Below are 22,793 nucleotides of genomic sequence, written 5' to 3' on the forward strand. Positions count from 1 at the left end.
CAACTATCAGCCCAACAGCATGGCAACTTCATACTCGATGCCTGCCTATCAGAACAGCGCGCATCTTCCTCCCATCAACTATCAGGGCTTGCCCCCGGCCGGCCAGCAGGGCTACGTGCCGCAGCCGCCATATCGGAATGACATGCAACCACGGTATCCACCCGTGTCTGCGGCAGGAGGTGGCCCATCTCAAGACAGATACAGTCAACACATGACCCCTCCGGCTCCCTCGATGGGACTGCCGCCCTCATCAATGCTGCCGCAGCCACCGAATCAGCCAACACCGCCTCAGAGCTATCCCCCACAACAACAAACGCGTCAAAACTACCAGCAGCCCTTGGCACCGGCACCTCCGCGTTCATCCATGGATGCTTTGGGTAGCAGCTACGGTCAACACGATGGTCGTGGGCAAGCATGGTCCGGACCTGAAGGAATGCCTGGCATGACGTCCGATGTTGGACGCGATCCTACTCGCACCCACGTCGTCGGCTCGCAGGGTCGTCGTGGCATTTTGCCAAGCGCACCTGGTCGTCCTCCAGTCTCCGCCAATGGTCTGAACGGGTCGCCCAAAGGTGGACAGATACCCCAGAAAGATGCCGACGGCAAATTTCCTTGCCCGAACTGCACAAAGACATACCTACACGCTAAACACCTAAAGCGTCACATGCTGAGACGTAAGTTCGCGACCTTCATTCACTTTCAGTCCTGACCCTGTTGCAGATACTGGCGATCGCCCATACATGTGTGTTCTGTGCAACGACACCTTCTCAAGGTCCGATATCTTGAAGCGACACTTCCAAAAGTGTTCGGTCCGACGTGGCAATCCTACTGGTGCTTCCCATCTGTCCAACCCAGCCGCTCATCTCAAGGTCAGTCCTTGTTCCTACTGTGTCGTTGATGACGTGCTGACTTTTGAACAGAAATCTCAAGCAGCTGCCGTCAAAGCCGCTGCCAACGCTGCTGCCAACGCAGGTCACTCCTCTCCAACCGCACCACAGACACCCACCAGCGGAAGCCTGCCTGGTGGGCCCTACACAAGCACTTCCATGGCTCCGAGCAGTGTCCCTACAACTGCCGGAGGCGCGCCTGCAACTTCCATGTCGTACACCATGAGCACCCCTGCTCAGGCCGATATGCAGCGCCCGCAGTCTACGAGTCAGGGCCAGGACCACAACGGCAGCGGTCAGTGGGCCATGCACGGTGCTCGCGATCAACCAGCGATGTACCACCAGGGGTCCACGAACTCCGACCACTATGCCATGCAGAACCAAGGTGGTGAAGACAAGCACGACTGGGGTCAAATGTTCCAAGGCAGCGCTGATCAGCAGTACATGAACCCTGTCTTTTCTGGCTATGGTCAGGCGCAGAGGAACGGCACTCATGAGAACGGGGCTAATGGTTATTATCTGCCGCCTGCGTCTCTTGGAGCAAATCCTGATGGTACGTTTGATCCTCCTCTTCAAAATCGTCTTTGTCCCAGATACTAGCCTGCGCCTGAGAGCCGAACAAGTTATTGACTCGATACTCCCACAGGAACTGCCCCACGAGCGGCCAAATAATCCACACCTACCCCAAATGTTCGCCGACTGAGCTTTACGCGCTTTACGATTCGATACGTTGCCTCGCTTGATCAACACCTGCCAGGAATACACAGACCGAGCTTCAGTCCTTTGGCGACAATGGCCCTCTTGGTCTCATTGTTCGTCGTGGTGCCCTCCATCGCCACGATTTGCATCAATAAGAGATTCGCAGCATCTTTTCCCTGGATCAGGATGCTATTCATCGAACCGCACGTGTTCTTTGACCCATTCTTCATATGACACACAACAGCTATATGAAGTATTCCGGTGATGTTCAAGACCTTCATATCTTACAATTGCTGCATGGACTCGAGACCTGGGCAAGACCGCCTGGGAAACCGACACGACGCTCGCCTGGGGACGAAACGTCTGCTACAGTTGACGTGCTTATCTGTACTCGATGAGTCGGCAACTCCGGAATAGCCCAGGCTTTGAGTACTATCAGACAAAAGCTACCACTACATCAAGACGGATCGGGTCTGTGCGTGATGCCGATCTTGGTCTGTAGCGAAAGTACTCATGCAGCCACATCGCATGGACGACTGGCAGGCTGCACCAGGCGTAAAGCTGTTTTTGACAACGAAAGGATTGTCACTAGCCAAGCAGTGGAGGAGATGCGGTGGCACGATCGTCAAGGTCAGGGACCAGGCAGCGTTGCCCTGATCGGTAGTGATTATATGTCGTCGGAAGCGCTGGTGTGACGCACGTCCAAAAAGCGCAGCAAAAGCATTCTTTTACAGCACTCTCGGGTCGGCACTGGAGGTGGATATATTCAACAACATTGAAGGCGCTTCATGGTTTGCGTGGCTTAGACTGGGAGGTTGTGCTTGCATTTTCATGGTTCATGGTTCATGGTTCGGGAGGTGGAGTACAACTCTGACTGCGCTCAGATTCTCAATGCACAGAAAAGAAACGGTTCAAGTAACCAAACGCATATTCACGAAGCATTCTTTAACGGTCGCCGCACTTCAACCGGTCTGCAGATATCAGCCGAGATGGTCAACGAGGAGGTTATGGATCGATGGGCAACCACTGAGAGATATTCAAGCTGGTTGTCTTCCCGCATGGAAACACTTCAAAAAGGGACATTGTATTAAAGTGCCCGTATCAAACCATTGTTTTTAGAGAAATGCAATCGATTGCAAATGACTGACATTCTACAACTTGCCGTTCGAGTACTCGATGTGTGAGTCCTGAAGTGATACCGCGAAGATACTCATACCTGGACGTTTGAGTCTTTATGATTTCATTAGTACCCTGGTGAATATCAACTTGAGGATCGCCCACCGGGCCAATCGTACGGCTCTTGATCAGACTTGCAGCTTCCGAGTTCCTAATGCCACATACCATGGAACGGGTGATGAGAATGCTTAATGAACTCACGCACACCTGTCTGTACCTGTAGAGGCATTAAGGGCTAGCTGCCCGTTCACTGTGTTGATGGTCATTGCTGCAGCAGCCCAGTACGTACATTGTCCTCGAATGAGCCTCCGCTATACATCGTCGACGGAGAGATTGATGTTGAGCAAAGGGTACAGATCTGGAAAATGCTTCCTGGCAGGCGCAACTAACTTTCGCCAACCTAGTAGTCATCATGCAGCACACACTTAATTTGCACGAACGCCCAAGCGAAAATATCACCGAGGCAAATCGCGCCCGATTCTGCACCAACACGATCTGGGGACGGGAGAGGGGTGGCTCCATCGAGGGAGATCGCTTCAGCACGAAGCGAGAACTGTGGGGAAGCCTACCACCACTGACAGCGACTTCCCTCCCCTTCTTTGCAGGTCCCAAGACTCCTCCAGGCGCAAAATGACATAGCTTCCAGAGCCATGTCGCTGGGTCATATGGTCTGTGGGCTCAACGTGGCGTCGCCCAAATCCACTTCCCCAGTTCTGTTGTGCTTAACTAACAAGGTAGCGCCGAATCGAAGATTCAACGTCGAGTCCAGCCCAACTGTATACATCGGCTGTACATGCACATCGGACGCCACTCCTCATCTACCCTGCGTTTTCCTTTCTGCTTTCCTCCTCTTTGCTCACTTACCCCGGATTTGCATCTGCTGCGGTCGAATATGCTTGCGCAATCATCGCTGAGCCGCATGGTGTCGAAAGTTGCAAAGCAGCGAGCATCCACACTCATTTCCAGGCTGGCGTGCCCACCGTAACTCCCAGTCGGGTCGACGCGCTGAAGCGAAACGGACATGGGAAGCAGCAAGAACGACCATGACCATATCGACCCTTTGGACACAAGGCCCAATGATGCCTCTTCCGGCACACAGCGTAGATCCTCTTCCACTGCCGAGAAACCACATCCTTCCGAGTTTCTCGAGTTCGCTACTGTCCCAGGAAGCGGCGTACGCCTCCAGCCGCTTAACGTCGGCTCACCGACAGCCAACCGAGCGACTTCACCATCAGCCACCGTGACGAACCCGACACACTCGAACGATGCGCTCTTCGAAGGCCTCTCGCAAGCGATACCCAATCTGCGAAGACTAAGCGTCGAAGCTCGTGCGGCGGCCAAGGCGGAACATCGCATGGGCTTCTTTGCCGGTTGCAGGACGTATCCAAAAGCGATCTTGTGGAGCGCAATGCTGTCTCTCACAATCGTGATGGAGGGGTACGATCTCACGCTGATCAACAGCTTCTTCGCTTTCCCAACGTTTCGCCGCAACTACGGCACCCTCCACATACCCGTGGATCCGACCCAGCAGCCAACCCACCAGATCTCGCCTCCATGGCAGAGCGGATTGACGAATGCTGCTGTTACTGGTGAGATTTTGGGACTAATGCTCAACGGCTACCTGACGGATCGTTTTGGCTACCACAAGACAATGGTCTTCACCTTGGTCTGGATGAGTCTGTTCGTGTTTCTGGCGTTCTTCGCTGTGAACATCGAGATGCTGCTTGCGGCGCAGGTGCTTTGTGGGCTACCTTGGGGCATTTTCCAGACGCTAAGTACGACATACGCAGCCGAGGTGATGCCGGTCGTGCTGCGATCGTATCTCACATCGAACGTGAACTTGTGTTGGCTTGTCGGCCAGCTGCTGGGAAGCGGGATAGTGCGGGCGATGATCCACAACACGAGTGAATGGTCTTACAGAATTCCATTTGGTCTTCAATGGGCTTTTGCCATTCCAATACTGGTGGGAGTGTGCTTTGCGCCGGAGAGCCCTTGGTGGTTGGTCAGGCATGACAAACCAGAGGAGGCGAAGCGTGCGTTGAAGCGATTGACGAGTGATGGCGGCGAGGAAAGCGAATTCAACGCGGATGAGACGATCAGTATGATGATACATACGAACGAAGTCGAAAAATATCTGAGCGGTGGTCAGGAGGGCTACATGGCGTGCTTCAGACAAGGATCGGATAGGAGGAGGACGGAGATCGCCTGTATGGTTTGGGTGACGCAAGCAATGTGTGGTAGTACTCTCACCGGATACGCCGCATACTTCTATGAAGCCGCAGGGTTTGATGTGGCCAATTCGTTCAACTTGACGGTGGGAATGTACGGGATCGCGATATGTGGACACATCATGTCGTGGTTCTGGATGCGGAGAATCGGACGGCGGACGCTGTATCTGACGGGACTGATTTTAAGTTTCCTTATTCTGCTGGCAGGCGGCGCCGTTGGGACGGTGAGGCAGACAGAGGCGACATCCTGGGCGTTGGGATCGTTGATCATCGTGCTGACTGGGGTCTACGACAGCACAATCGGTCCGGTCTGCTATGTTCTTGTGGCTGAGATCCCATCGTCAAGGCTCCGTGTCAAGACTGTGGTCCTTGCTCGTGTGGCCTACAATATTGTCAGCATCTTGACGAATATCGTAACGCCTCGCATGTTAAACCCATCTGCTTGGGATTGGGCTGGGAAGTCCTGCTACTTCTATGCAGGGACCACGGTGATTTGTCTGGTCTGGTGTTGGTGGAGGCTTCCTGAGCCATTCGGCCTTACCTACCTGGAACTCGATATTCTCTTCGAAAAGAAAGCCAAGGCGAGAAAGTTCAAGGAGTTCCAGGTGAATCTGGCAAATTCGGGCTATTTCAGTCTCACAAATCAAGGGAGAGACGCCAGTGTGGCGAGTGCAGGAGGTATGAGGGCCGGCAGCGCTGCTGCTTGGGTTCCGGGGCGGTAGCATGGCACTACATGATGTCCTGATTGAGCGATAGGCGTTCGCGGAAATGTCATCTTCATCGTCTTGACCAAATGCCTGAGCCTGAATCGTGTCAACTGTCCTTTATCTCGACCTTTCCCGTAGTCAAGTTGCTTAAAGCTCTTTTATATGGCAATAGCACGAAAGGCATGTCCCGTGTGCGACCCTGCAAACTTGGACACACCCTGAACATCGATCAGACCGAGTGGGGCCGGGGATATTGTCCGGGGATAATATCCGGCCGCCTACAGTGCCAAGAGATGCTGGTGAGGCTCTGCGACTGAGGGCGACATTTTCAACTGTTGGGAGTCCCACACGTATGCTTCTATTGCACATCGTGCACTCGCGTCCTACAACGACAGAAGCGCACTTCCCCCGGCTATCAAGCGCAGCCTGTTGGTCTGGCAGTGACTGAGGCGTAGATCGGAAGCCGCAAAAGCCTGACATAGAATTCGGAGCGAGCAGCAGCAAACATGAATGTCTTTGAGGGCGTAGATGGATCCGGTCAAGCTAGCGTTGTGCCTACAGCGGGTGCAGCTGGGGTCAAGAAGCGTTTCCCGCGAACAGGTACGTCAATAGCGTCTCAAGACCCCAATACTCGTTCGCTAGCCATGTTGCCTGAGTGTCCTACGCGAACCTTGTGATACTAGATCACTGATTGACGTCGTGGTGGTATTCCAGGAGTCGCATATGTAGCCGGCATGGAGCACGAGTACATGAACAGCCACAAGTTGTCAATCTGCGCGAATTGCTTAGCCCTAGGATTCGACAAGCCATTGAAGAGGTGTGCTGGGTGCGGCATGGTGGACTACTGTGGCAAGGAGTAAGTCTTCCACGCTGAAGGACAGTACTGCCTCTAATGATTGTGATTGTACAGCTGTCAGAAAGCCCATTGGAAGAAACATAAACCTTTCTGTAATCTTACACAGGGCAAGGGATCAAAATCCGCATACCTAGATGCGCAGGATCCGGAGTTGGCTCAGCGGATTCTCATCGACGCGTACCGGTTACGCACTGCCGTTGACCACGATGATGGAGACTGTGACCACGGAATCTGGTACGTTGATGGAGGCGAACGGTTCCCCAAAGGCGCTGTCTGGGCGGAGGGCGATGTCTATGCGGACTTTCAGCAGTGGCTAGACCTGGCAGAGCAAAGTGGAGTTCTGTCTGACTGGTGGCGGTTCGAGGAGAGAATGGAGACGATGGCTTTGGCGGTAGACAAGGACGCGGAAGAGAGTGTCTGGAAGCCGATTGACCAAAGTGACCTGTTCAAGCGTTATGAGGCTGACATGTCCGTGAGGACCGCGATGCTGGTCCTGGCTGAGTTGGTCGTTGGATACGAGGGAAAGGGTCCGGCAATGAGTGATAAGTGGTACATCGAGTTTTCTGAGAACTTGGACCTTCACCCGGAGGAGAGAGCCAGGTTGATCTCAAAGAGCGTACAGGAGGTCAAAAAAGCATTCGAGGAGCAAGGTCTGGGTGATGATAGCGGTGGAAAGTAGGAGCTATGGCTTTCAAGGAAGACTCCCTGACATAGCGCTACTGGTGAGTGCTCTCAAGTTCTCAAACAGACCAAATTAGGGAGGCAACGCCGGTTTAACTGTTGAGACATACTCTTGCAATGAATCACAATGCACTACGTCATCTCAGTGCTTTGCTGGAAGGAAGTTGTGGTTGCGAGGCAACCAGTCTGCTGGGCAGGTGCAAACGCGCACCTACCTAAAGCTATCCGGCCCTGAACTCCGGCACTCTTTGTCCACCCTTCCATCCACGTCTGATCACCACAACACCACGCTTTCAGGGCCTTCAGGCAACATTCACAGCAATCTGCAATGGCAGAACACTCAGAAACCCTCAAGCGATATCTTGAGGAGGATGCAGACGACCTACGAATCATTGAGGAAGCTCGAAAACGTATGAAAGTTCGTCAGGAGCAGCGCACGATCGACTCCCAAACTTCAGCCTCGGTCTACACAGATGGAAACGTTAATCGTCAGCATCACGAGCCGCCTGTAAAGGTTGAAAGTCATGGTAGCTTCGAACTTGGCCGCAATCTTGATGATGTCCCGACAGGCGATCAAGATTCGACAAGCGAGTACGACGCGTCCCTCCCGTCCAGTCCCGCTGGCGCAATTGTTGACATCAACATCTACAATCGAGGTAATATTCACTGCTGCCCACGCACGAATTTCTACTGATAGCTACAGATGGTTCCATCAACTTCTGGAACATTGTCAAGCTGTTCAGCCAGAGCTATGAGCACAGTGAGCCTGACGTGCTATCGTGCGGAACTTGCTGTGCCTTGCCCGACGACCCTGTCCTGACGGACTGCCTCCATCTGTACTGCACCGAATGCTTTACTGAACTCCTGATACGTTACAACCACGGAGGAGTCTCACCGGCCCCGGAGTTATCATGCGAGGCTGAAGAAGGTGACCAAATCAAGAATTATATCAAGCTGTCTGGCAAGATGTTCGAGATCCTGGCCAGCTCCGTGAACTTGGTCATTGAAGGCAGACTCGCCGTTCCATTCGAAAACCCGCAGCCTGCGGACATGCATACATGTGGCAACGGCGATTGTAGCAACGCCAGTATGGGACCGGCCATGGAAATTCCTGCATCCGAACTGGACGACATCTCTGCACTCTGGGACGTCATAGTGCAAGCCAAGCGCGGCTCTGATGCCCACCAAGACAACAACGAGGCCCGTGACGAAGTTTCGTGCTATCATGGACTGACACACCTTGAAAAGCGATTTCCGCCGCGGCGCGACGAAGCTCACACAATCGGACTTGCGCAACGCGCCCTCTGCTTCTGCTGCTCTGAAGAAGACAGCGATGGCTTTGACGACGAAGACGATCGATCCTCCTGATACGAGACGTCTAGCTATGGTGAAGCGCTCTCATCGGGAGGTGAAGCCAAAGAACCCTTCATCAACGACGGACCCATCAAACGACCGTTCTACGCCTCGGAGTCGGAAGACCTCAACAGTGACAGTGACAGCTCGGACGAGTTTGGCGATAATGTGTCGGAGATAAGTCGTACAGAGGTGAGGAAGCTACGCAAAGAAATGTATGAATGGTGTGACGAACTGATCCCTCGTCCAGCTCCGAGGGCTGTGGAACAACGGCTCTCGGCCGCTCGTCAAGGATGGCCCTGCGCCAACATCACCATCGTGGACTACATCGAGGAGTTCCTTCTCTGATCAGGATATCATGCTGGGTACGAATGGAGCATCGGAAAATGGAGGTCAAGCTGTGTCTGTACAGGATAATGAGGATACACAACAGTTGCGACTGGGAGAATTTGGGACCGTGGATCGGCCAATCAATCTGGTAGACGGTACGCATTCGGACGTGTAAGATGGCATCAGAGATGGAAGGACATTTGTCTTGTCTACGAGCAGTATCTTATCAGCAAGGCCTCTTCTCTCGTACCGCAGCAATCGAGGCCGTGGTGGCCAAAGCATGTGGTAGCAAGATACAGACTAGCTGGACGATTTCAAGTCGCCGGCCTGCTTCCGACGCCTAGCATTTCCAATATGCTTGGGCGTTAAGACAAAGACTTCGCAACTACAAGATTCTCCTGGTGCATGCATAGAGCCAATGTCTCGCCTTACGAGAAGGGTATGCTCGTGCCGAAGCCCCTGTCGGTGTTTGATCCTTCGGTGTTGATTTGATCAGACTCGATGCTGTCCATCACTTCGTCCTCATCATTCTCAAGCGGCAGGTCTCCATGTTCGGTCAAGCCACTCAGACCACGTTGCTATCTATGTCTACCTGTGTCAGAGTCTGACCGTCGGCTTTCGAAGACATGTCCATCTGGGTCATCATCAGTCGTGGAGATATGTTGAGCAAGCTTCTTGCTCCGCAATTTCGAGTCTTTCTTCGAATCTCTTCTGTGTTTCTTCCGCATGATGCGCCCAGCATTCGGCCGTCTTGCAGTCTGTGTCTCGTCGTCGGTCGATTGCCAGTCCATCTCATCGCTAGCGCGCTCGCTGAATACGGAGGCCTTCTCGGTGTCGACCTCGGTGCCACTCGCTTCGGATGTGCTTGTCCTCTCATCGAGCGAGTCATCGTTCTGATAGGCGCCCCGGGAACCCGGAGTCGGAGAGGTCTCCGTCGCAATGTCGTCCTGGGCGACTGCGGCCATGTCTGTGTACTCCACCTTCATCTCGTCTCGGACATTCCACGGCAGAGATGTGATGTGCGCTGCTTGGCCGACTGGACTCTCGCCTCTAAGATAGCCCTGATACCACTTGTCCATCGGGCCCATACTGCTTCTGCGTCCTCTGCCTGGAGTACTCCCGTCACCGACATTCGAAAAGTCTGCCCGCTGAAGGCTCATCTCCCATTCTCTCTGATGCCTCTTCCTTGCGCGTTCAGCCTCATCTCTCCTCGCCTCTTCGACCAGATTCCAGTAATTCTCGATCTGAGATTCAGCGGCTCGACCTTGCATCACGGCTTCCTGGAGACCCCGGAACGGCGTGGAGTCGCGTGCCCATTCGGCGAGTAGGTGTGCGACTGGCCGTGGCGGAGGTGTAGGTGGACGTGGAGGGACATCGGTTGACTGAGTGGACAATGAATCTGAGCGCCGCTGGTTGGCATTGATTGCGATGAATGAGGACGTTAGCGAAGGCGATGTAGGCTCGTGAGCTGGTGCAAGCTCGACTGGATTGAGTCGCGGTGTGGCAGGCAGGGGACGCGCGACCGCAGGAGGATTTTCGTGGTCTTGGTAAGACATTGGTGCCGAAGAGTCTTCAATGGCTGAGAATCTATCGTTGTGAAGCTGTTTCGTCGAAAAATGTCACAGGGTTGCGGCGTGACATAAATGTGTGGTGTATTTGAGTCTCAACCTCATCGATTCGCGCCTGGAACCTCATCATAGAACTCCGCGGTAATCGACAACTTAGAAGAGAGCCTGTACCTGGGGTGAAAAGATTGCCTGGTACGCGAAAGTGACAACTCCAAAGTGAAGACGTGATAGCTGAAGTCCTGGAAAATGCAGTTGCACTACCTTGCTCAGATAGCCTGGCCGGGCAGCCTCCACATACAACAGTAAGACGGAAGTACTGAGATGTGAAAGTCACACAGTATACCACCTGGTGCACCTTTTTCAAAGCAGTGATACATGATCACGTCTAGACTGTCTGAGCTTTACTGTGGAATACCATGATGCGTGCTTCCAGGCCTTCTATCTGAGGTTAAGATCCTTGCTGTAAGTACCGTTGACTACTGGTGGCAGACCCGCCGACTCCAGGGAAAGGCTCGTCCCTTTGAGACTTCGCCGGACCACGCATGTTTGGCCAGTATTTGAGCAGTCCCTTGACACCCTGATCCAGCTCTTGGTCCAGTTATGCAGGACCTCAGAAGCACATGTGCCTTGATAGTGGGCAAAGCACCTAGTTGATTTCAGCCTTACTTGTTGGAATACGATACCCGGTATTTTGCAGCATCTGTGCATAGTTTCGTATAACAGCTCCTTGCTATCCTAGCGTCAAGCCTTGCAACTGAGCCCAATAGATATGGTTGCTTTGCAGGCTTTCGCTACAACGCAAGCCTTGAACGCTACATCTTTCCACATTCTCGATTAAGAGGTCCCATCAACCATGGCAAAGGCATCTCTTCCTGCGCCTGCGACCAAGTCAAGACATCTAGTAGCGAGTCTCGGATGCTGTTTCGATCGACGATCGCTGTGTGTCGGAGACTAGAGGTAGCAATAACAAGATTGGTGGATGAACTTGAACCTGGGGCCTCAGGAATATGTTCTCCAACAAGGCGGCGAGGCAAACGGGCTTGGCAGGATCTGAGCGGAGCGCGTCATCGAGGGTCCTTTGGATCGAACGAGCATCATTGCCATGCACAACACTACGACTGCTGCTTCGTGGCAGACGTGAAAATCTCACTCGGTAATCAGCATCAACCGCGCGAGGCTTACGCGCTCAAGTGCTTACACAAAGACTCGATGATGATCTTACCAGGACATTACCGATACTGCCAGTGCAACGGCCTACGTTCACCTCAGCTTGATGACATCTGAAACGTCTGATGGCTCTTGGATATCCTCAGGGACAGTCCGAGCGTGTAGGTGTTATTTGGACGCTTCTACGAGGCGCCCTCGCAAGGCTGGCAAAGTCATCGAACAAGCGGCGTCCATCGGGCTGAAGTAACGTAGAACGATGGTAAGTTGAGGAGCTGCCATCAAGTGAGGCCGCACTATCTCACGCGCCCAGAAAAGGTGACAGTTCGAAGAGCGTCTTCACTTGAACAACGATAACATTGAATCTTCAGTCGCACGGATTTGACCTGATCTCATCTAGGACTTCGCATCTCCAACGTTTATTTTTCTTTCTTTCTTTCTTCACAACTTCGTTCACAGATCTACTGGTAGACATACGCTCATGATGGCTCTCAGCACTGACGGAGATCTTGAGGCTCGGTTCAACTCGGTGGAAGAGCTTTTTGAAGGGCTAAAACGCACCAAGCAGGTGATTGCGGAGCAGGATGAGATCATCAAGCAGTCAAAGCAGAACATCGAAATATCCGAAGGTATCAAGCGTCAAGCTAATCGACAGTACAACGAGATCGAACGAGCAATTGGCGCTCTACTCACACCCAAAAGCACTCGCGTGATGAAAGTCGAAGATGAATCACCAACTCGTAAGTCTTGTCAGCGTCCACAGGTTCGATGACTAACTGATCGTCCAAGGCGTCACAATTCCAACTCCCAAGATCTCGTCGCAAGGACTCCAAGGCTCCAACAATGGTCGACAATCTACCCCCGAGGATACCACCGCAATCGCATTCCCCAAGCTTGCAGATCCGCAGTGGCTCGACAAGGCCAAGACAGATGCCCGCGTACACCCTAGTATCGGTTTCTCCGTTGGGCCAGAAAAGTACAAACGGCAAGAGTACATCATCTATGCAAAGACCGAAGGTCGCGAAAAGCATTCTATCAAGAGCTTGGAAAATGGCGTGGAGTACATTATCGGCTCTACACCGAGAGTTGCTCAAGCAGGTGGCTGGATGCGTCGCGCTGGTAGCACGCTAATCGCAGTAAATGGTTCGTCTTTGTGGGGAACGCCTAAGACTGATATCGGCGAAACGAGGCAGGAGTTTTCTCGACTGGACGGATCATCGAAGCTGATGGTATGGTACGAGCGTCACACGGTTGACGTGGCCTGGTGGTGTGACAATTTCACGACCTGAAGGTAGTCTGAGAAGGCGACCAAAGATTGGTTTCGCTTCAGAGTATCGTTGGGGACGTTACCACAGAATTCTTGACCGCTGTTGCGCATGCAGGAGGTGCAACTGATTTCTAGGCACTGACCGGCGTATGGTATCCTTCCCGCGAACGCAGGAGCAAGCAGCAGGAATAGAGCATGACCCGTCAGAAGCACGAATATCACGTGGATGTCGGCCAGATGCCGACTTGGTCCTCTGACTCTACGCAGGCGTTTGTCGTGCCCGACGCGGTTCTTGAGAGACGCAAGCTGAGTCCTAGGTTTCCGAGCGATGTAGTCATGTGGCGATAAGCCTATTCAGCTCCGACTGAAGAATGCAATGCATTTAGGGCCGAACGCGCTCAACAGGTTGTTCTGGTGACGCGCGATTTCCATGACAAGTTGCACCTGCTCACAAAATCCATCCGACTGGACTCAAGAGCTGGGTCACGCCTTCTCTGTGCGATGACTGCAGGCGCGACGCAGTGTCGCGGGCAAGTGCTTCGAAATCCTCCGTTTGCAGCCACTTTGATTTGCAGCACATCATTCCGAAACTCCATCTCATACCACATTCAGCATGCCGATGATCAACATGTCCAACAAGTACTTTAACGCCATGGCGAGCAAGCCGGTAAGAAGTCTCGCAAAGGCCGCCCCAGTGCAGACTGTTTTCTAGGTACTGATTCGGTACCGCACGCAGGAAAGCGTCGATAGAATCACGATAGATGTATCGGTCTTCGAGGAACTCGTCAGTGTCACAACCGTTTGAGCTTTCAGCAGCTAACTAGATGCAGTCGAACGCCACGAACGAGTATACTGCTTTGAAGAGAGCCCTCGTACGAGCTGGCGTGACCGAAGAACATCTCGAGACCTTGATTAGATCCGAGACTGGTGACAGCAATCGACCTAGTTCCGACTACGCACTTCCCAGCATTCGATCAACATCTACATCGCTGTCTTCGTCACCATGCAAGTCCGCCTGGGCTGTGGATGCTCCCATCTTCGTTCCGAGAGAGCCGTGCTCGAGAACTTCATTCAAGCCTGATTTTAGCGCAATCAAGGCCGTTCACTCGATTCCACCTACACCGCCGTCAGAGTGGTGTGACGAGGAGGAATCTGAGCCGGAGAGATATAATGGTGACAACCAAGACCGCTCCATCGTCCTCCGAGGCTTCTCCCCGTTCACGACACTTGCGGACCTCGCCAAAGTCCTCCGTGGTGGCATGATTCTGAACATGTACATTCGCGAGCGAGAGCGTGCAGCCCACGTTTCGTTCGTGGAGCCACTGGCTGCCGAGAAGTTCGTAATGCATTACAAGCGCAACGATATCTACCTCAAGGGCAAGCGAATCGACGTGTCTTGGGACGATAGGCAGTACTATCTGCCTGGGTATATCCGACGACAAGTATCGGTAAGAAGCCCCATGAAGGCCGCCCTGTCCAGAACTTTGTACAGGTACTAATGCGGCGCTGCACGTAGAATGGTGCAACCCGCAACATTGTCATCAGGTTTGCACCACAAGGGATGACCGCTGAGACTGTTCGACGGGATCTGGAGCACATACACCAGCTGGAGGTAGTCGACGTCGTCACTACGGAGAACCATATCTTTGTTTCGACCAACAGCATCAAACATGCCATCACCGCCAAACACTGCATGGCGTCAAGACTCAAGTACAAGGGCACCAAGCTCGAGTTCTTTGAGGACGAATGCGACCAGATCCTGCCGACGACTGTCAAGAGAACCTCAAAGCAGGGCTTTGAGCCGTCCAAGAGACCAGCCACGGTCTCCATGGCCAATCGGTTCGCCCTGCTGTTCGAAGGGGACAATGAGATGGAAGACAAGGAAAAGCCGATGAAGCGTGTCGGTTCGATGGATCTGATGAGAGATCCCGCTTAGTTGGCTATCTTCAACAAGCCCACGAATTGACCAGGCCGACAATTTGCCTCAAAGGCGCTGCTTACGACCGTTCGTGGAGAGGCGTTGCGGGAGGGCTTCAGCGACATTCGTTGAGCCTGCACTGAACATGAGATGGGTGGCGATCAGAAGAAGTGTTGATGCCACCGCAGATGTTGTAATACCCATTCATCATTATGTCATGGCAGTCGGAACGCTGCAAGCATACGCAGCACAGGTGTATAGGCGTCATTCGCTTGTAGAAAGATACTGAAGCCAATCGCACAACTCTTCACTCTTCGAGTTATCGCCCATATGACTCACTGGATATCAAAACTCGTGCCACACCCGCAACTACTGCTCGCTCTTGGATTCCCCACAATCTTGAATTGGCTCCCAATCAGCTCCGTCACGAAGTCCACTGTGCTCCCCTTCAACAATTCCAGACTGGGCTCGTCCAGCACTACTTCTGCTCTCCCTTTGCCGCCCTCCCCCTCCTCCGCTGTCGCCGCAACGAAGACAGTGTCTTCCTCGGCGTCAATCTTGGACTCGGGTTCTAGCGACATGAGGTACTGAAAGCCGTGACAGCCGCCGCTGGTGACGGTGACTCGGAGGTGAGAGTCTGGTGTTATGGGTGAAGTGGCTAGTGTATTTCGTTTCTGTGGAGTGGAAGTGATCGCTTTGAGGCGGGCGGCTGCCGCGGTGGATATGTTTATAGTCATGAGCTGGCCATCCTCGTCGTTGCGGGGGTTGCGGGCTATTGTCGTGGTCGTCGCACGACCTGCAAGGCTGGAAGAGAAGGGTCGGTGTGATTGCTGTCTGCTCTCGGGTGAGTGAGTGCTTACTCTTCTGGTGCTCGGTCGGGGCGTGGGGTGGCGTGAGAGGTCTAAGGTCGAGACGCTGCGCCGGGAGTTGAAGAAGAAAGCGGCGGCTTCGTGTGCGGTCGGTGTTGCTCGTACGGCCTTGACCACATGGCGAGCGACGTAGAGTGACATGATTGCAACAGGGTCGGGATGCGTAGGGTCGAGAGGGAAGAGCAACGAAGTGCTTTACAACTAATCGGATTGGAGAACGCCGGATAACGGTGAAGATCGACAGAATCCGAGGACTCGAGCCGAGACCGGATGACTGGACTCCAACATGGCTGAATCATTCAATTCATCATCATTGCAATGACCTCAGGCTATAGCCTGAGATAGAGCGCTTCTCGCCTCATGAACATGCATCTGGATTTGTCCCCAACTTGCGAGGGTCGCATCACGAGTTCATTCGAATGGACGATCTTTATTAATCGATCAGAACGGTACCTTGGAAACATTCTCTCTGTCCGTCTTGTGGGATAGACTTGTCTGGGTGTTGAATCTTGACCAGCTACACTGATGTTATAAAACAGCATCAGGGGTACTTGTCCATGGAAAAGGGAGGCTCCTTTACACATCAGAATTGTGCCACACTCCACCCCATACGTGTTATAGCTACAGCCTCGACTCAACTCGACACACAGCACAATGGGCGTCCCCATCATATTCCCGGAGGACTACCACAAGTTCGCCCAGGAAGCCGACAAGGACGAACAGTCTCCCTCCTTTCGCTCGCGCTTTCACATCCCTACACTGGCCGACATTCACCGTCCAACCCTTAATCCCGCAACCAACGAAGCACCCTCCTCTGAGCCCTGCACCTATCTCTGTGGCAACTCCCTCGGCCTCCAGCCCCAACACACATCTGATCTAGTCTCAACCTTCCTCGCGCAATGGCGTACGAAAGGCGTCAAAGGCCACTTCGTCGAGCACTCTGACTCAGAATTAGCGCCATTCTTACACGTCGATGATCGAGCGGCAGAGCTGATGGCACCGATCGTGGGCGCGAAGACGTCTGAGGTGGCTGTCATGGGGACGCTGACTGGGAACTTGCATTTGTTGATGGCGAGCTTCTACCGGCCAAAGAAAGAGCCAGGTGGGAGGTGGAAGATCATGTTGGAAGGCAAGGCATTTCCCAGCGATCATTTTGCGGTGGAGAGTCAGCTGCAGCATTGGGGCCTGAAGCCGGAGAAGGCGATGGTTCTGCTAGAGCCGAGAGATATAGAGAGGCCAGTGCTGCGGACGGAGGACATCCTGCGGAAGATTGACGAGCACGCAGAGGAGCTAGCGTTGGTGCTGCTGCCGGGGATTCAGTTCTATACGGGACAGCTGTTCGATGTGAAGACCATCACTGCTCATGCACAATCGAAGGGCATCTTGGTGGGCTGGGATATGGCTCACGCAGCCGGCAACGTGGACCTGCAGCTGCATGAGTGGAATGTCGACTTTGCTGCATGGTGCACGTACAAGTATTTGAACTGTGGCCCTGGGGCGATGGGCGCGATCTTTGTCCACGAGCGGTATGGGCGGCCGTCTGAAGGAGGCGAGCACGAGAACTGGCCCAGGTTGACAGGCTGGTGGGGAGATGACAAGAGTGGAAGATTTGAGATGACTAACAGTGAGTGCTGCAGAGGCCACCTGAATGATTCTGACCGTGGGAGATTTCAAAGCCCGCCCAGGCGCCGCAGGCTTCCAAGTGAGCAATCCTAGCGCTTTGGACCTAGCTGCGGTGGTCTCCTCACTCCAGATCTTCAACGAGACCAGTATGAACGCATTGAGGCAACGCTCCGTCGAGCTGACAGGATTCCTCGAGACGCTTTTGGGTGTGCTGCAGCATGAGACGCCGGACCAGTTCACTATAATTACGCCAGAAGACCCAAGACAACGTGGTGCGCAGCTAAGTGTGAAGCTGAAGAACTCCGTTATGCTTGAACCCGTGCTCGAGGTCCTCGATGACAAGGGTGTCATCATAGATGAACGCAAGCCAGATGTAATCCGAGTCGCTCCTGCGCCGCTGTACAACACTTTCGAAGATGGTGAGTGCTGCTGATATTCATTGCTCACTTTCTAATTCCGTTGCAAACCACGATTGCTGTGCTTCTGCTGACTGGATCATCAGTGTGGAATTTCTACCAAATCTTCAAGGAAGCCTGTTCGCATGCTCGTATCAAACTCGGCATTCATACGCCTCCACGATCCGAATCCTCCACAGCCCCATCAGATTCATCCAGGGTCAATCCATGAAGCGGCGGCAACGATGACAGACAGCCAGTTGTGAACGCCAAACCCGTTCAGGACTCGGTATGCGTACGCATGATCGTCCTCTACCACTTCATGGAGTCCAACATTGAAGATGAATCCAACGATCAATCCTTTTGTAGCAGTCAGCCGACTTGCGACTACCAGCACCGACCAGTAGGGCCTTCCTAGCCTCAACCGGGACGTAGGCTTAATCACTGTCACTGTCACTGGTATCAGCATCCCGCCAGAGCACGAAATCGAAGCGTCCATCCAGGCTCGTCCGGATGAGTTCTCTGATCAAGTCTTGCTCCGTCTCTGATAAGTTGCCCTGATTTGGATCTGCAGCCATTAGGGATAGCTGGAAACCACGCTGTGTCACAGGGTCGAGCTGGCTGATGAAGTCGATAATCTCATCACTCCTGAACTGAGTCATGGCGTAGAGATCCAGCTTCTTCAGGTTTCGGAGGTTGCGCAAGCCCATTAACACATCAGCAGAAACAACATCACCTGATGTCCAGAGTTCTTCCAGCTCTGGCAGACTTAGCGCCAGCTTCATGATGTGTTCCTCCTGAAACTCGTCTGACACCTCCTTCAGCACCAACTCCTTCAAATGAGGGATGTTCGAGAGTCCATCGACCATGATCGTTAGATCATCGGGAACCACGTCCTCCCCAATGCCGCGAAGCCACACTGCTTCCAGTGTCTTTTGCTCTGACAACGCAGTGTGGAACAATCTTGAGCTCGTGTCTCGCACCAGGTAACCTTCGAGAGAAAGTTTGGTCAACTTGACTGTCGGTGAAACGAGTACTTGACTGAGTATGGCTGGTCCGTCGCGGAAGCGTTTGAGGGTAAGGTCTCGTAGTTTAGAGCACGACCTCAGCCATTCAACAACCTCCGTGAAGATGTCATTATTGGCAGCCTCAAGCTGGACCGCTTCATTGTCCTCCAAAACCAAGATCTGTAGCTCCGTGCAGTCTTTGAGGCAATTCAGATTCTCCACTGCCTGTCTTGACAAGTTGTTAAGCGTCAAATCCCGGAGAGACTTGTGCCGTCCAAGAGCTGTGAACGAGTTCCCTGCAATGTCATTGTAGCTGATGATTTCGAAGTGCTCCAATGTGTCGGGCTCGAGGTCATTCAGAAACGCGGCACAGGTCTTGTCTGCTGCGAGAGGATCGTCTGGCAGGATGTTACGCCACTCACGTATAGTCAGACTGCTGAAATGATCACACGTCTTGGCCACGGATTGACCAGCGCGCTGGACCAGAGAATTGCCATTCCATAGAACTAAGCGCTCCAGCTTTGGCGTTCTGTCAATCCAGCGTGGTAGATTGTTTGGGGAAATGTCACCTGCTATTTCCTCAATTTGCGTGGCTGCTTGGGTCAGAGATTCGCCGACCGCATTGATTGTTGCGCTGCCATCGACGTAATGCATTCCCTTCCACGCGCGACTCGACATGATTTTGAAAGGCCTCATGGGACCTCCAAAGAAGGAGGACTGGAGTTTTCCCCGAGCCATTCTAGGGTCTTCAACCATATTTAGCAAGTTCCGGAAGTCCAGCATGCGAAGATAGCGGCAGTATGGCTTGTATGTCTTCGAGTCCGGCAAGCTGGAAATGATCACAGATCGCCACAGTGTCGTCCATCGCTGGAAAGCCTGCTCCGCGTTGGCATATTTGGTGGCAAAGTCGGCCTTTGCTAGCCCTGGATCGGCCTCATCGCTCTGTAAGAAGGCTGGCGATTGCTCGTGGTACTGGTACATTGTTCTCAGCGCAGGATCTGCGAATGACCTGGACGCTTGGGCACATCGATAAAGGGTCACAAAATCACGGTCTCGGCCAAGTTCATCACAGATGATTCCCAGTACTTCATCTGGTAGTACGAGGTCTTCCTCGACTCCAGAGGCGGCCATCGCGCCTGATTTGTCGAGCGTTGATTTTCGTTGAAAGGCGAATTATGACTTCTGGTGTGTAGCCCCGATTAAGAAGAGTTCGAAGATACGAATATGGTGATGAAACACAACAGTGATATGTCGTCGACCATCGAGGATACCAGAGATGGTGGATCCGGAATGTGAGCATTCCAACGAATCAGACGCGTCAACGCGGTCTCACACTTGTCAACCGAAGCTACCTACTGTGCCTTCCGGACTTCAACACCTATCTGGAGAGTCGCCCGCAACATTCATGGCAGTCATCAAAGCACAACTGTGCTGGTCTGACGGCTTTCGGATCATCGGCAGCAGCGATGCCAACACTGCTGTTCACGCTCTCGCCTGCTGCCGTTGGGCAACTTCATGACCTGTTGTCATGCCTTGCAAAATTCGATGAAGCAGTATCATGGGAAGCTACGGCCGACAATTTTCGTATGTCAAGTCTGAATCTCACCAAGACGGCCCATGCATCTTTCGACTTGACAAACACATTCTTCACCAAGTATCACTTCTCGAACGAAGGACGTGGCCCGCAAGGACAGCCGAGGCCATGGACATGTCGAATTCAAAATAGAGCATTGCTTGCCATTTTTCGCCGCCGACTAGCTGATCCAAGAGACAAGGACGTAGCGCTAGAGCGTCTAGATTTCGAGCTGCAGGCTCGTCCCGACCAGACGGAGTGTCGGCTCATATTCAAGCTCATCTGCAGACAAGGTGTGGAGAAGAAGTATCGCCTGTACTACGAGACTGGAGAAATCCTTCACGCCAGCTTTGATCAAGAAGCTTCAGCCAATGCGTGGACTGTAGCATCGAGGACGTTGCGTGATGTCGTGGAGTACTTTGGACCAAAGACGGAGCATCTCGACTGGTGCTACAAGGATGCGAAAGTCACCTTCACAAGCTACACCGAGAAGATACAGAACGGCAAGGAGATACTGAAGCAGCCGATGCACACATCTGTAGCCTTGGAACGCAAAGATTTTAACGCCTTCAACGTCCAGGAAGGGCTTCACATTGGCATCATTGTCAAAGATTTCCGTTCAATCGTTGCTCATGCTGAGACGATGAAGGTCGATGTCACCGCCCGCTATTCGAGAGGTAATCGACCCATGCAGATCGCCTACAGCCAAGGCGGTGTGGCAGCGCATTTCACGCTCATGACTCGTGCTACGTCCAGCCACGTCCCGGACGCCTCACGCAACAGCACACCAGCTAGAGACCTGTCTATGCGAGGAAGATCCCAGACGCCCTCGATGACACGAGACCCATCAATGCCTGCTACCACCCAGACCGCCCCAACAGATATGCCGCCACCCTCAATACGACCCTCAGCTCGGCCACCACCTACCCGACCCACTTTGTCGAAAGGAGGCGGCACAGAAGACACGCCCGCGCCAAGCGCGAGTCTAAATCCTGACAGCTTGTTCATACCGGCAGATGACGAAGACCAGAAGTGGGATGAGCCGAATTATGAAGAAGACCAAGACATCGTGACGTGGGACAATGCTTCAGATTCGGCATCCCTTCGAAGGATCCGCAACTCAGAGTCGGACTCGTTCATCAGCGTTCCGGATGGGCGTAAGCGTACTTTCGACGAGATCGCGCCTACTCAGCGCCTCTCACAAGTCAAGGGCTTATTTGACTGAGCTCATTTGGTCACGTCGAACTCTCTATAACGGCAAAACTTGTCGCACATCCAGCACCAAGCAGCACAATGCGTTCTGTTGTCCCCAAAGCCACATGTACAACGTTCGCAGTTGCGCCTGCATCGCTGAAAGCCCTTGGGCGTCCACAGTTGCCATGCTCGCCCCAGCCCCATGCCAACAGCTGTCCCGTGGTGTCCAGCGCTATTGAGTGCTCGCTTCCGACGGCCAACAACGACACTTGGGCCAGATTTGGCGGCGGTAGTTGTTTGTGGTTGTTCCGACCAAGTCCTCTCAGCTGTCCACCTTGGCGAACAGTGACAGTCGTCCAGCCGGATGCAATCTCATCGATGGCGCCAAGATCTGTGCTGTTCTGATTATCTCCAAGGATGTTGTTTCGTCCAAGCAAGTGCATTTTTCCAGAGCCACCAACGATGCACGTATAGTCACGTCCGGCTGCTACCAGGCGCACTGGAAATGGAACATTCGTCTCTCGCACTTCCCACGCGACTTTCAGTGCACTCAGATCTTCTCCAAGCTGTCCCTTGCGACATGCTCCCCAGCCAAAGAGCCTTCCGGTGCTCGTGCTGAGTACTACATGGCTCACGCCTGCGCTGATGCTTGATACCCTCTCGTCTGATCCAAGCTCCGCCAGGTTGAGAATCAATGTTGGTGTCAAGGCCACCGCTCGCGCACATCCGAGTCCAAGCTCACCCCTATCGCCCCTACCGCAGGCATAAATTCGCTTGTCGTCAACAACGAAGAATGATGCCTCCCAAGTCGCCCCAATACTCGTGACTCGAGCTGGCTCATCCTCGTCCTCTTTCGCGAACGTTACCGGGCGGAACTCCGTGGCCAGCGTGATTGCGGATGAGACACCGCAACGACCGCTTTCGTTGCTGCCTGTAGCGAACACTCTGCCGGTTGATGTCAGGCACAAAGTATGATTGCCCCCTGCAGCGAATTGTACTATTGACTCATTCGGAAACAGGTCGGTCGCCAGGCGACAAGGCGTCGGAATGTCGACATCGTCCGTATGGCCGATGCCGAGCTGTCCGGAACCATTGGAACCGAAAGCGACGATGCGAACTGGCATACTCGGCCCATCGTGATACACGAAGTTAATAGGATTTGAGCCCGAGGTCACAACTTTGTCTGAAAGTTGGCTGATAAGGCTGGTTTTCCTTGGCAAGGCTATCAATTTGAGGGGCGCTCTTTCTGGTACTGCTTTACGGCTTACATGTTGAGCAACCTGGAAGGACAGTCAATT

General features: G+C 53.3%; 12 protein-coding genes across 12 annotated transcripts; 8 read left to right on the top strand and 4 right to left on the bottom strand.

Moving 5' to 3' along the window:
• Positions 1–19: 19 nt before the first annotated feature.
• On the top strand, positions 20–1,559 carry AB675_7995 (Regulatory protein ADR1; the record flags this gene model as incomplete). Its single annotated transcript, XM_018148405.1, has 4 exons — positions 20–674; positions 721–869; positions 921–1,440; positions 1,534–1,559. 4 exons carry the CDS (start codon positions 20–22, stop codon positions 1,557–1,559), a joined length of 1,350 nt encoding a protein of 449 aa, XP_018001154.1.
• A 2,224-nt stretch (positions 1,560–3,783) lies between these two features.
• On the top strand, positions 3,784–5,712 carry AB675_7996 (Alpha-glucosides permease MPH3; the record flags this gene model as incomplete). The annotated part of the gene is made up of 1 exon (XM_018148406.1): positions 3,784–5,712. One exon carries the CDS (start codon positions 3,784–3,786, stop codon positions 5,710–5,712), a length of 1,929 nt encoding a protein of 642 aa, XP_018001210.1.
• A 719-nt stretch (positions 5,713–6,431) lies between these two features.
• Positions 6,432–7,232, top strand: AB675_7997 (uncharacterized protein; the record flags this gene model as incomplete). The annotated part of the gene is made up of 2 exons (XM_018148407.1): positions 6,432–6,553; positions 6,608–7,232. The coding sequence occupies 2 exons, from the start codon at positions 6,432–6,434 to the stop codon at positions 7,230–7,232; spliced, it is 747 nt and encodes a 248-aa protein (XP_018001061.1).
• A 330-nt stretch (positions 7,233–7,562) lies between these two features.
• Positions 7,563–9,092, top strand: AB675_7998 (uncharacterized protein; the record flags this gene model as incomplete). The annotated part of the gene is made up of 4 exons (XM_018148408.1): positions 7,563–7,890; positions 7,938–8,451; positions 8,617–8,779; positions 8,838–9,092. The coding sequence occupies 4 exons, from the start codon at positions 7,563–7,565 to the stop codon at positions 9,090–9,092; spliced, it is 1,260 nt and encodes a 419-aa protein (XP_018001162.1).
• A 253-nt stretch (positions 9,093–9,345) lies between these two features.
• Positions 9,346–10,473, bottom strand: AB675_7999 (uncharacterized protein; the record flags this gene model as incomplete). Its single annotated transcript, XM_018148409.1, has 2 exons — positions 9,346–9,461; positions 9,510–10,473. 2 exons carry the CDS (start codon positions 10,471–10,473, stop codon positions 9,346–9,348), a joined length of 1,080 nt encoding a protein of 359 aa, XP_018001011.1.
• Positions 10,474–12,133: 1,660 nt separating this feature from the next.
• On the top strand, positions 12,134–12,938 carry AB675_8000 (uncharacterized protein; the record flags this gene model as incomplete). The annotated part of the gene is made up of 2 exons (XM_018148413.1): positions 12,134–12,389; positions 12,439–12,938. 2 exons carry the CDS (start codon positions 12,134–12,136, stop codon positions 12,936–12,938), a joined length of 756 nt encoding a protein of 251 aa, XP_018001004.1.
• A 591-nt stretch (positions 12,939–13,529) lies between these two features.
• AB675_8001 (Negative regulator of differentiation 1) lies at positions 13,530–14,852 on the top strand (the record flags this gene model as incomplete). The annotated part of the gene is made up of 4 exons (XM_018148414.1): positions 13,530–13,583; positions 13,653–13,700; positions 13,747–14,364; positions 14,433–14,852. The coding sequence occupies 4 exons, from the start codon at positions 13,530–13,532 to the stop codon at positions 14,850–14,852; spliced, it is 1,140 nt and encodes a 379-aa protein (XP_018000955.1).
• A 317-nt stretch (positions 14,853–15,169) lies between these two features.
• Positions 15,170–15,844, bottom strand: AB675_8002 (Iron-sulfur assembly protein 2; the record flags this gene model as incomplete). Its single annotated transcript, XM_018148415.1, has 1 exon — positions 15,170–15,844. One exon carries the CDS (start codon positions 15,842–15,844, stop codon positions 15,170–15,172), a length of 675 nt encoding a protein of 224 aa, XP_018001106.1.
• Positions 15,845–16,357: 513 nt separating this feature from the next.
• On the top strand, positions 16,358–17,953 carry AB675_8003 (Kynureninase 1; the record flags this gene model as incomplete). The annotated part of the gene is made up of 3 exons (XM_018148416.1): positions 16,358–17,327; positions 17,371–17,745; positions 17,829–17,953. The coding sequence occupies 3 exons, from the start codon at positions 16,358–16,360 to the stop codon at positions 17,951–17,953; spliced, it is 1,470 nt and encodes a 489-aa protein (XP_018001055.1).
• Positions 17,954–18,158: 205 nt separating this feature from the next.
• AB675_8004 (uncharacterized protein) lies at positions 18,159–19,859 on the bottom strand (the record flags this gene model as incomplete). The annotated part of the gene is made up of 1 exon (XM_018148417.1): positions 18,159–19,859. The coding sequence occupies one exon, from the start codon at positions 19,857–19,859 to the stop codon at positions 18,159–18,161; it is 1,701 nt and encodes a 566-aa protein (XP_018001202.1).
• A 335-nt stretch (positions 19,860–20,194) lies between these two features.
• AB675_8005 (DNA repair protein rad9) lies at positions 20,195–21,526 on the top strand (the record flags this gene model as incomplete). Its single annotated transcript, XM_018148418.1, has 1 exon — positions 20,195–21,526. One exon carries the CDS (start codon positions 20,195–20,197, stop codon positions 21,524–21,526), a length of 1,332 nt encoding a protein of 443 aa, XP_018001148.1.
• Positions 21,527–21,550: 24 nt separating this feature from the next.
• Positions 21,551–22,619, bottom strand: AB675_8006 (RCC1 repeat-containing protein C10F6.04; the record flags this gene model as incomplete). The annotated part of the gene is made up of 2 exons (XM_018148419.1): positions 21,551–21,601; positions 21,627–22,619. 2 exons carry the CDS (start codon positions 22,617–22,619, stop codon positions 21,551–21,553), a joined length of 1,044 nt encoding a protein of 347 aa, XP_018001296.1.
• Positions 22,620–22,793: the final 174 nt, after the last annotated feature.

Source organism: Cyphellophora attinorum (genome assembly GCF_001299255.1).
Source record: "Cyphellophora attinorum strain CBS 131958 chromosome Unknown Contig10, whole genome shotgun sequence".
Taxonomy (NCBI): Eukaryota; Fungi; Ascomycota; class Eurotiomycetes; order Chaetothyriales; family Cyphellophoraceae; genus Cyphellophora; species Cyphellophora attinorum.